The sequence below is a fragment of the Phaethon aethereus genome (genome assembly GCF_964289735.1).
Source record: "Phaethon aethereus genome assembly, chromosome: 2".
In the NCBI taxonomy this organism is placed as follows: Eukaryota; Metazoa; Chordata; class Aves; order Phaethontiformes; family Phaethontidae; genus Phaethon; species Phaethon aethereus.
The window spans coordinates 115,183,237-115,196,201 of record NC_138582.1 but is presented as its reverse complement, the minus strand read 5'-3'; the positions used below and the strand labels follow the sequence as shown (position 1 = coordinate 115,196,201).

The following is a 12,965-nucleotide window of genomic DNA, read 5'->3' as shown; positions in this document are numbered from 1 at the left end:
TCAAGTAATTGGAAGTTATCTTATCCTCTTTTAAAGGGTTATAACCAGTATGCTTCTTTAGGGACCTCTGGAGAAATTCATTATTATTACTACTTTGTTTATTTTTGTCATGGTTTTCTGCATCTTGCTAAATTCCTGTCTCCATAATATGCTTTACAATGCATGCCCTGAGAACATTGTGATTCATATGAAAATAAGATTTTGTAATTTCATAGTTCTTCCATTTCTGATGATTTTTCCATTTCATTGAATGGTACTTTGCTTTTCTGAGGAAGGATCAACATATTTTCCATTCATATTCTTGCATGAATTCAAGTAAACTGTTTCAGTGAAGATACTCTAGACTTAATACAGAACAAAGGAAAACTTTGCATACTGTTGATACATTTTAAAATGGAATAATAATTGAATAATATGGAAAAGATTCCATATTCAGTGCAATATTGGTGTACTACTTGGTTTCTGGTTTCTTTTTGGGGGGCTGTGAGTTGTTTTTTTCTATTAACCTTATACCCAATCTTTTTTTTTTTTCATCTGAAGAATAAAAATCAAAATAAATCATGAGCAGTACCTTCTCTGGCCTACTTCCAGCACTTTCTTGGAATTGCATCTTTCCAGAAGCCCTCGGCTGAACTGATGATCAGAGGAAACTGCAGCTATATAACAGCCCATAGTAAGTCTAAACACAGAACTGGGGCCTGGGGCAGTCAGTGAAAAACAGTGGTTCTAGTTAGAACTGCAGGCTGTGTAAGAGGTGTCGCTGTCATTATCTGAATTGATACCCGTTCAGGAGTTGAGAGGTAATATTGTGTTCTTTCACAAAGTGGCATGGGATTTTAGAGTGATCAGCAGTGATAGAGATATAAAATGGGCATGTAATTGGAACATGAATCAACATGTATCAAAAATGGTGAGAACTCAAACAATTCCTTTATCTATCCTAGGTGCTCTTCCATCTAAGGTAGGCCAAACCCAGTGCTGCTTAGCTTTTATGAACCATAGCTTAGTCTGATACGGTCTACAGTTTATGGCTTTACAACCCATAAATACTACAATATATTTTGTCATCTATTGTTCACTCTCTATATCACCTCCACAGTTACTGACTGTAAATATTTTGTTATTGAGAGTAACATCAGAATGTTGGTGTCTGCATTTTATTTCAATACAGCCATATAGACTGAACCAGTTTTACTTCACAACTTACTGAATAGCACTTCTGGCACTGTAGTCTGAGGCACTTAACATTGGCAGGCTTTGACTGTTTCCTACTCCTTCACTGAAAGTGATTAAGATCCTTCAAAGCCAAAGGCTGTGTAGACAGACATAAAAGAGAATCTTAGTTTGGGTTGGAAGGAACCTTTTAAGGTCATCTAGTCCAACCCCCCTGCAGTGAACAGGGACATCTTCCACTAGATCAGGTTGCTCAGAGCACCGTCCAACCTGACTTTGAATGCTTCTGGGGATGGGGTGTCTACCAACTCTGAGCAACCTGTGCCAGTGTTTCACCACAATCATGGTGAAGAAGTCTTCCATATATCTAGTCTGAATCTACTCTCTTTTAGTTTAAAACCATCACCCCTTGCCCTATCCCAACAGGCCCTGCTAAAAAGTCTGCTCCCATCTTTCTTAGAAACCCCCTTTAAGTACTGGAAGGCTGCAGTAAGGTCTCCCCGGAGCCCTCTCCGCTCCAGGCTGAACAACCCCAACTCTCTCAGCCTTTCTTCATAGGAGAGGTGTTCCATCCCTCTGATCATTTCTGCGGCTCTCCTCTGGACCCTCTCCAACAGGTCCATGTCCTTCCTGTGCTGAGGGCTCCAGAGCTGGACACAGGACGCCAGCTGGGGTCTCACTAGAGCACAGTAGAGGGGCAGAATCACCTCCCTGGACCTGCTGGCCACACTTCTTGTGATGCAGCCCAGAATGTGATTGGCCTTCTGGATTACAAGCACACATTGCTGGCTCACGTCCAGCATTTCATCCACCAGTACCCTCAAATCCTTCATGGGCAGGGCTGCTCTCAATCTCTTCATCCCCCAGCTTGGGGGGATACTGGGGGTTGCCCCAAACCAGGTGCAGGACCCTGCACTTGGCCTTGTTGAACCTCATGAGGTTCACATAAGCCCACTTCCCAATCCCTCAGGTGTGTCAACCGCACCACTCAGCTTGGTGTTGTCTGTTCACAGGTTCATGGCAAATGGCCATGGATGTAGAAATGCATTCACACTGACAGGGTATATCTTTTCCTTGGAGCATACACAAGATATGGCTAACATTCAATTCCTCCTTGTCTAAGTCTTTTCCCAAAGATACTAGAGACATGTGACCATGATTTAAATAACCTCATGAACAAACATGGGAGGACTGGCTTCACATGTGCACATTTTGCCTTTACAAGGTTCCATAGGACATCATAACTGGTGTTCATAACTGAACATTTGTTGCTCATCCCACATATCTCATCTTTCTAAGACTCTTTTCATCATTTTTATAACTAGAATCAGGTGTTGCACATCATTCGTTCTTTACTGACATCAGTCAGCTGAAATAAATGAAACCCATCACCTAAGAGCTGCAACAGCTCTCCTTCAAGATAAAGTGAGTACAGCTGGCACATAATCTGCAGAATTAGTAATAACCATAATATGTTGAAGGTCCACAGTGACAATGTTACTGTTAGAAGCAGGGAGGGGGAAGAATGAGAGCTAAGAATTAGTTGATGAGCTGAAAATCAAGATGAGTATTGATGTGGTAACTGAGGTAGAGATGAGGTGAAACAGAGAAAGAGAATAATGGTGCTTAAAGGAGCTTTCCACCAGTATTGTCTCAAAGCTAACCACATGGGAGGCTAGTTTAATTATCTTGTTTTTCCAGACTGTGAAAGAAAGAGATGTCCAGCTTTCTTTCCAGATTGGGAAAAAAAGAGGAAGTGATTCCTGAAGCTGGCCGCATCTGCCACACTAGAAACCAAACCGCAGTTTACCAGGCTCCACTACAGCACATCCCTACTTCAGAAGTAAGAAGGAAACCTTCAAAGAAAGAAAGAAAGAGACGAGGAAGGAGACTAGAGAAACACAAGAGGAAAGGCTGTAAAAAGACATGCAAAACCATGAAGTAAGTATGAAACCATATAAAGTGTGAAAAAAATGGAGCAATAGAAAAGGAATGATATAGAAAGCAGAAAAGATATAAAAAGGAAAAGATAAGAGAAATAATTATATAGACAACTGTAACATTAGAAAAAACATTCTTACAGTATTTTTTGTGTTATTTTCATGACAGAAAAGTGAAATTACTTCAGGTCTACTTTGAGATATGTTAAACAAATAAGGGTTTGGAGATGATTGTTAGGCTTAAGTGTTCTGATTGAATATATATCAGGATATGGGTTATATAACATGCAGACCAAAAAAAGAAATAGCACTCAGTGACAAATACTGATTTCAGTAAAATAGTATGTGGGAAGGACATATTTTTCAGGAAAGACAATACCATAAAGCATCTCAATCACAACAAATACCAGTCAGGTACTCCACATAAACTACGTATTTTACATTATTCTGTATTGGTTAAGCAATTTGATACTGTTTTTCATACTTATATTTTAAAATAAAAACTAATTAAACTATGAAGACTTGTTATAAATATATGCAATAGACATTGTCTTATACATACTAGTGCCTGTATATTTTTAGACATTTGGTGGTTTCTGAACTATGTCCCTAATAATGTTTTTTTGTCTATTCTAATATCTCATAAACCAACTGCACATCTGTAACCCTCACATCTCAGATTTCTGGATTCCTAGTCACCTACTAGTATGATGTAATTTCTCCTAGCTCTGTTGAATGACAAGATGAATGACTGCAAACTCATGATTACTCTTGGATTCATTGTTTTTTAAGTCACTTCACTGCATTTTCTGTATAGGCACAAAGCATTCGGGGATGGATTATCTTTTCAAAATGGTAAGAAAGCTGTGAGTGCTAAGCACCATGACTAGCTCAGATGGAGTACTGAGAATAATATCATTTGGACAGCTAATAGAGCTAAGCAAATGCAAGTATCTCATTACCCAACAGTTTATTGCAGTAATCTCACTATCTTGTTTTTAAGGAATATGTATCTCTTTGCAAGTGTAGGGGGACATATGTGACAAGTTTGGAGGCAGTCACAGATGACGGGAAGCTCCTCTATCAGCTGAAGAATTAAGATCTCCTTGCATTGAGCAAGAGTGGTAGGAGCAACTGCTCACACAACCTTTGTGTGTTTGTGTGTTGATTTGTAGTGTTTAGAATCTGGACTGGATGGCTTCATTTTGAGAATACCTGATGTTTTTTTTGTGCAAAAATATTCCCTGGGTTGTATATGCTGCAAAAACAGAGAAAGAAAGACTATTCCTACCTTGTAGAGCTTTATCGCTAAATATAAAAGGCAGAAGAAAGTTGGGATGGGAAATAGACGGGCAGTGGACTGGCCAAGATCAGAGCAGATTAGTGACACTGTGAGAGCATGTCGTGATTTAACCCTAGCCGGCAACTAGGCACCAGACAGCCACTCGCTCACTGCCCCCCGGTGGCATGAGGCAGAGAATCGGAAGGGTAAAAGTGAGGAAAATTCAGGGGTTGAGATAAAGACAATTTAATAGGTAAAGCAAAAGCTGCGCACGTAAGCAAAGCAAAACAAGGAATTCATTCACCACTTCCCATGGGCAGGCAGGTGTTCAGCCATCTCCAGGAAAGCAGGGCTCCATCACAAGTAATGGTTTCTTGGTGTTTGTCTTTCCATCACTCCAAACATTCCCCCCCTTCCTTCTTCTTCCCCCAGCTTTCTATGCTGAGCATGACGTTGTGTGATATGGAATATCCCTTTGGTTGGTTGGGGTTAGCTGTCCCAGCTGTGTCCCCTCCCAATTTCTTGTGAACCCCCAGCCTACTCGGTGGGGTGGGGTGAGAAGCAGAAAAGGCCTTGATGCTGTGTAAGCACTGCCTAGCAATAACGAAAACATCCCTGTGTTATCAACACTGTTTTCAGCACAAATCCAAAACATAGCCCCATAACAGCTACTATGAAGAAAATTAACTCTATCCCAGCCCAAACCAGCACAGAGTAGAATTAAGATTACCTGAATCCCAGTCCAGTAGGCTGTCCCGAAGACCTGGAGTTGTACTGCCTAACCGCAGGCACCAGAATAAGCTTTGTCACATCAGATTCTCCTGCTAGTTATTGGAGAGAAACAGGCACCAGCAGAGAGAGATTCAATCTCCCCAATACATGCTCCACCCTCTCAAGGCAGCCATCACTCTGGTGCAGAAAGTGGGAGCTACGTAGCAAGTCTGCACTTGGGCATGCCAGTTATATACCTCAAGCGGAGTATGGCCCCCAAACCTGACTGTCCCTTACACACACACACATAAAAGCACAGAGTTACAAACTTGGGATGTGGAAGTATGTTGATAACTAGCCAAGCAGTAGTTTACCATATTCACTCATTGTTACTTATGATTCCTCACAAACTGGGGGCAGGTAAAAGCTTCTAGCTCTTTCCTTTTGTTGCAGGGGTGATTGTCCCTAGAATACATGGTGGATTTGAGTTGGGTGGCTTCTTTCCTTCAGTCCTGCTACTTAGAAACTCTATTAAATCACATACATTTCATGTGTCCTTATGCATTGGTAAGAAAACATTGTCTAATAAATTCTAGTACAGTTGTGCCACCAGCAAAAAAAGAGAAGAAATTACATGTAATACCAGGAAATCCTACCTCCCTGTATTGATTTCAGTTCAGCAATACTTCACAACACAAAGGCCCACACACCCATAGACCCAGCAGATGCCAGGCTAATCGATTCTGGGCTGAAATAGGAGGGTGCCCTCAAAAACCAATAATGATTTTGTTCCCCTTCTACTTTGTCCCTTAGAAAAATGAAGTCTTTCTCACCCTGGAAGATTTATTGAAATCTTGAAGGAAGAATACATGTTTTATGCCTGATAAGGTGGTTTTCCAAAGAACGTGGTTCATTCATTCACGTCAACAGAAATCTAAGATAAAATTACAGTATTAAATTATGCATACTTTAGATATATATTGTATGATGTAAAATGTGTGCTAAAGTAAAGGGAACAAGCGTTTTTTTGTTCCCTGGGAAAGGAAATTGCATATCAATGTTTCTCCCAAAGATTCGGACATGTTTTGTCTGACATGTCCACCGTATCTTTAGCTTTTTAAAATAAATGAGATTTTTGTTAGAGTCCGTTGATTTCTTAGCTGTATTATGGTACACAATGCAAATAGTACTAGCACACAATTAATTACATCTCTGCTTAATTACACTTTGTAATTTTGCTCTGCAAGTATTTTATGTGCAGAGCTGTGCTGGCACATATGCTAATACATAACAAAGGACAATCACTACATATGTCCTTAGGGCCATGCTGCAAATCTCTACTACCTTGTCTACATGGTTTTAGGTGCCTGCTGTAGCATTTAAACACCAGAGAGCAATGAACAATTCAAACTGGCTGCTACCTTGGGCTGCCCAACCCTAAGTTCCTATGCAGTCAATGGAGTGGAATAGTTGCAATACCTACTCTACTCCGACCAGCTGCTCTCTTACACTGAGGAGCCAGAGTGACTCCCCAAAACGTCCTGGGTGCTATAGGGATGCTCTCACTATGGTCACTTGCTAGCAATTGAAGAGGAATTATTAATGTAATGCATTTTCATAGAAATATTTCTGTTAGTTTTGGGTTGAAGAGCTCGTGCCTTTTTTCCACTTGGTTTAGACAAGGTGCCAGGGCACATTTCACAAACAGAGGATGAGTGGTATACTATAAATTGGTTTTTATTGCATTATGATATGCAGCTTGGGCCACCAGACAAAAATTCAAAATAAAATGACATTCATCATCTTAAACAAAACAGCTCTAAAAGGAGACCAAAAGGACAAAGGCTGTGTCTATTAACAAACAGCATGGTGCAAAAGGGGCATTTCCATGGAGTGAAATGGTTGGTATCAAGGTCCTGGCAATGACGCTGTATGTATTACATGGGGGAGGCAATTCTGGACGAGCTCTAGTCTGGTCCCGCACAGATAGCCCATTAGCAGTGGAAGTGCCTGAGGTGCACTCCTGCAGTGCATCTCCGTGTCCCATCCTACAAATCCAGTTTGCCAGTTCCAAGACTGCCCCTACAATGCCAATCAAAGCAGAGTAAATCAGGACAATTGAGAGCTTAGTTTCAGAGTTACTCTCCTGATCCGAACCATAACACTAATGACCAAAAGAATGTCTTTGGTACCTTCTAGGCATGATCCAAACTGCTATTAAAATCAATACAGACTTGGCTGACTTCAACAACAGAGCTTCCCTTCCACATAATGTGAAGGGAAGGGGTATGATTACTGGTCAGGAGAAGACACCTTTTCTGCAACTAATGATTTTTACAACTGTGTGATTTCAGGGCATGACTGAATGCGGGTGTTGAAGACAGGGAATAATCATTCTTGGCTTCTCTGTGTACTAGGAAGCATTGAATGGCTGCAGACCACAGTATTAATGATACCTTAACTATGACTCAGCCATTCTTCCAACAGAAGTGTTATGGAATACGAAGCAATGCAATATATAGATACTCAAAGAGCTGCAGAAATTCTGCCAGGATTTCTTGAAGACCCCTGAATCAGTATGTGTACAGGGCCATGCTAAGACTCTTCCAACATTTTCGTGGTCTCATGAAAAGGCTACTCATAGCTAGCATGCACATTTTTCCCCGTCATGAAATATCAAAAATGTTTTGTGTCTTATTTTGGCTGTTCTGTTGACTTAACATTACCAGCTTTCCTTCCCCTGCCCTCTTTCTTCCCCCCTCCATTTAGAGAATCCAACATTTCTTTGTGTAAATGACATATTTTGGTATTTTAATCAGAACAAACTGCATCTGGATTGCTCCTTTATTACTATCACTTTCTCTGTGGAATACGCAGAAATTGTGTCATACTGAAATGTGAGGGCAAGAAACTGAAATCCTAGAGGGCGATGGGCGAAACACTGGATAAATGTCCAGGATGTTAAAAGTTGCAGAAAACTGAGCACAGAGAACAACAAAGAAGATTTTAAAGTGCACTTGCTTTGCATATAAAGCACAATGGCTGCATGATGAGAACATTGAGGTCAAAGGTTTCCAGCTGAGGTGATAAAAAATGAAAATTAAAACTTAGAAACCACCTTCAGCCAAGTAATTGTGAGGAGGAGGAGAGGGGTCAAAACAATGTGTCCTTCCTGAATGGTTACAGCCTGATGAAACAAAAACACAAACTGAGCTGTCAAGTTCTATATTATGCTAAGCTTACATGACATCACTTAAGTTATGAGTCTAAATCATACTGTGTTTACACAAAGCTCTCATTTAAGTAAATTATTTAAGAGTGAAAGATACCGTTATTAAGGCAACAATATCATTATTTGAATTATTAACATGGAAACTCTCCTCTCATGTCTCCCTGTTTTGTTCGGCATCTCTAAAACCCTTCACACATAGATTGGCCCATGACTATAAAAAAAACCCAACCCTAAAAATCTCAATGCTTCATGCTCCCATCTGCCAGAGATAAATTCAGTATATTAAATGTTTCCTCAGCTTGTACCTGTCCCTTGAGGAACGCTCATGTTCTGCTTTCACCTCTAAGAAGAATTGTGTTTATAAATCTAGCAACAGATGTCAGGAACTTATCTCCTTACCATGGCAGAACATGCCTCATCTATTTGCCAGATTCGGGATTAGCTGGGGGGAAGGAGGAGCGCACATGAAGCTACGATGTTTGTCTCACTGTCTCGCTTAAAAGATTCATCTGAAACAAAGGTGGAGAAGTAGGCACTCTGCCACCATTAGGCTCCCGAGTTAACGTACCGCTGGGATGAGCGAGACACAGCCCCCAAACCGCGATGACCTAGGCAGGGGGGCCCGCTCCCCGCTTGGGAGAGCGGCCGCTGCCAGACACAGAGCCCGAGCTGCTCTCGGAGGGTGACTCAGAGGCAGCTTTCCGCCCCAGGCCGTCACGCACCGCCGCCGCCACGGCCCAACAGCTCCCGCAACTGCCACAGCCCCACCCCCGCGGCCCCGCCCCGCGCCCCTCCTGGGTTGGGCCCCGCGCCACCACCCCACGCGGCGCCCCGCACGCGCGCTCTGCCGGAAGCAGCTGCCTGCCGACTGCCCCGCCTCCTTCCGGAAGCGGGTTCCGCCCGCGCGCGCCGGAGGCCTGGCCCCTGCTCCGCCGCGCGCGCCCGCCCCTCTAACGCCCTCCCCCGCCCGGCCTCCGCCGCGCGCGGCCGCACAAGCACTGCGCGTGCGTGTCCCGGCGCCTGACTCCCTCCCCCGCGCGGTGAGGGGGGCGGGGCCGCGCTGGATGACGCTCCTGCCTCTGCGGCGGCCGCCGGCGCGGGTGAGGCGTAAGCCCGCCCCGACCCCGCCCATCCGCCGCGGGCCGCGCGCGCCGCCGGCTCTGCGCGCGGGGGCGGTGCCAGGCGGCACCAGGGCTCCCCTCGCCCGCCCCGCCCTCCCCACTCGCGCCTCCAGCGGGCAGCGGAGCTCGCCCCGCCGCCGCGGGTGAGCCGGGGGCAGCGCGGTGGGGGGCGGGCCGGGGGAGAGCGCTGGGGCGGGGACCCCTCCTTGCCCGTCGCTGGGGGAGGGCTCCGGTGCGTTGGAAGCGGGCGTGCGGGAGGCTTGGGGCTCCCTGGGGCGCCCGCCGCCCTCGCCGCTCTTCCCTGGCCCGGGGTCGGCGTTGAGCTGCGACTGCCGCCCCGCCGCCGCTGGCTGGCGGTTCGTGCCTGCCGGCCCCACCCCGGGGTGTGGGGAGAGGCGGGCGCGCCCGCGGGCGGAGCCCGGAGCCTCCCGCGGGGGCCCGGCAGCCGGCCGCTCCCTGAAGGTTACGGGCGTCCACCTCGGGGGTCTCCGGCCCTGGGCCTGCTGCTGCCTGCCCGGGCTCTGCGGGGAGCCGGGCGGGGACGGCGGAGCCACCAGGGTGGGGAGGCGGCGGGGTCTGGCCGCCTCCTGTTGCCGCCCGGAGGGGGAGCGGCGGCGGCGGCGTGAGGCAGGTGCGGCGTCCCCGCCGCGGCCGCGTCCCCAGGGCGCGGGGTGAGGGCGGCCAACGCCCGCACCTGCGGAGGGCGGAGCACGGCAGCGCCTGCACCCCGAACAAAGGGGCCGCGCCTCGGGGCTGGCGGGGGAGGGCGCCGAGGCTTCATCTCCGGCCGAGCCTGCCCGGGCCCGGCTGGACGGAGCGGCTGCCTCGGCGGCGGCCGCGGCCGGGTGCCGGAGCCCCGGTGCGTGCCTCGCAGTTTGCGGATGAGTAGGAGCCGCGCTTCTGTAACGCCTAATTGCTGCTGCTCGCGTTCGTGTGCTGCTCCTTTCGCTAGTGGTACGCGTTAAAAGGCGTTGCTGCTAACTATAGCTTGTGCTTGCCTGCAACAAAAGGAAGAGGTACAGGGTATGCCTGGTAAGTTCCCTGAATGAAAGAGCCTTTCAATGCGCACGTATTTGGTTAGGTAAATAACTTGGTGTTTGCTTTTGGATTTCTCTTAAATGGAAGCTAATAGCTTTAGCTCCTTCCCCTTAATTGAGTCTCTTTAGAAATGAAGATGTTAAGAGGGCCGTACCTATCCCAAGAGTCACCTGGAAAGAGATTTTTATCTACGGTCTGTGTGTCTGCTTTGTAGCATCACTGAACTGGCCAGAAAGACTGCCTAAACGTTTATTTTCAGGCTCAGAATGACGCTAGTGTTTTGTTTCAAGCTTGCATTTCCAATTCTCATTGGAAAGAGACTTTGCATTCTGCAGTGCAAACCATTACACTTCCACGAGTTGGAAGCGATACATACTGCTGGCCTTTCACTGTCTGGAGAGGGGTTGGGGGGAGTCTGCACAAAAAGCTACCAGTTGTTCTTTGTCCTTTCCAATGAAAGTTAAACTGAAAACAGAGGAGCTCCTGGGAGAGGGGCTGTGTGGACTGGGAGAAGATATTGGCATTCTATTGGTTATCAGGATAATTAGTAGTGATTGTAACTGGATTCTTAATTAAAAATCCTCTTCCTTTCAGATGACTTATTCATCCAATAGCATGTACCTCAACACTGAAATCATGGTAAATTTTGAGCGTCCTTCATAGAATGAAGAACAATGTGTCATATGTAAACCTCTAATGCAGATTTAAACCCTTCAGTCTGTTCTTGTGAGACACCTTATCAAACATTTTTTGTGGAAGCCTCCAAATGGTAGAAGTTATAGGGATTACCAGTGCTAATAATGTTTACCCTTTTTTTTCTTTTACGTAAAAATGGGAGAATGTGACATACGGTTGCACAAAAAGATCAGAAAAAGCCTTCAGTCCACTGCATGAGAGGTCAACTGTGGGGTTAAATAAGCTGTGATACTAAATAGGGAATGTACTCCTTTACTATAGCAAATTCCTTGATCTCAGTCTTTGCTTTGTCATGCTCTTCTGAATTTGGGGAAAGGGGAAAAATATAACCATTTTAAGGTGAAGTCAGTATTTTGAGTTGCATGCACTTTGCCAACGATGAAATAATGTAATTTTTTTTTAAGACCTTCAAGAGAAGAACTTTAACCATGAAAGAGAAAGCTAGAATATCCACTAGCTGTTCATTTGTTGTTACCTGTGTCACCTGTGAGCATGTACTCTTTACATAAATAATCCTTAGGAGTAGTAGGCTATTGGCAGGGGAGTCGGGGTAGGGAGGCAGGGACTGATGTGCCTGTGAGGATAAGGCAGTGCTGGCTGAAAGCAACCAACGAGGAACACAAGACACTTAACCTTGCAGTGGTCCACGTGTCTTCTGTATTCAGACTGACTTCCGTAAGAGCAGTTGTGTTCTTAACCTCAGTGGAGTCATGCACAGACATCCCTGCCTATGCTTTTTCTATGGGATTACCCTGAAACAGGGGTGTTCTGTCTGAGGTGAGCTATTACTCCTGTTAAATTTCAAGTGCATCTTACTTGGAAGAAAATAATTGCTTAGGCAAAGGATGGTGCTGCCTTAGAAACTGATGTATGGCAGTCTCCGGTATCAAAGATTAACGTAGGTACAGTGTCATGTTACGTAAAAAGTTGTTTAGGCAACTGCATGTCAGCTAATTGCTAACAGCATTATTTTCCCTGCAGTTTCACAATTGAAGAAGAAATAATTGTATGAGAGAAATCTTGGAACTTTGTGATTAGATTTGTTTGTTTTGCCAACCCAATAAGTGCTATAGGATATAGTAGCCCAGGGAGTAAGTCGCTGATCACATGCCTTGTGTGTTCTGGGAACTCCCCACGCCCGTGAGAGTGCTTACAGCCAGCTTCCAGTAAACTTCTAATGGCTCCAAGCTATTGAAATTACTTTGCATCTAAATTGAAATGTATTTTAAGTGAACAAGGTAGTTTGGTAGGCTAGTGACAGCATTCTTGTGAACATATTATAGCCTGCCCACACCACACGTGCAATTATGGGACAGCTGTTTTAAGTCTCCTTCCTACCTTTTGAAGAATTGATGTGAGGAACCAAGAAAATAGAACAGTTGGTATAATTACTGTATATCCACTGAACATTCTGCAAAATGTTTTACATTTTATAAATTACTCAGTAGGGAAGAAATGGCTATATGTTATTAGTCTGTTGCAGTACTTAAAATCAGCTCTCAGGGTAGTTCTAAAATGTTATTGTAAGTCTTACTGTCTGCAGAATCTGAAATTATTTCCAGTCTTTGTGGATGTAAAGAACTTGGAGTCACTTTAACTATAGCAAATGTGCCTTGCAGACAAATCGGGGAGTTATTAAATCCTGTTTTGCTTCTTGTCATGTTTTCTTAAGTATTGTATATCAGAGTGAGCACCTACCAACCAAGGATTTGTCAGTGGGTACGCTTGTTGAATCTCTTTGGTAGATGTGCAACTCACAGCCATCAGGTTAG

At 45.0% G+C, this 12,965-nt stretch overlaps 1 protein-coding gene across 1 annotated transcript in view; it reads right to left on the bottom strand.

The window, feature by feature from the left end:
• The window catches only part of LOC309402606 (uncharacterized protein), a gene marked incomplete at its 5' end in the record, with an annotated part of 28,190 nt that extends 16,275 nt beyond the window's left edge, over window positions 1-11,915 (bottom strand). Inside the window, 2 exons of the mRNA XM_081996467.1 lie at window positions 9,176-10,407; window positions 11,827-11,915. Of these exons, the coding sequence (XP_081852593.1) occupies window positions 9,176-10,407; window positions 11,827-11,915 (1,321 nt within the window). The remainder of the gene's footprint in view (window positions 1-9,175; window positions 10,408-11,826) is intronic.
• Between the last annotated feature and the right edge of the window lie 1,050 nt (window positions 11,916-12,965).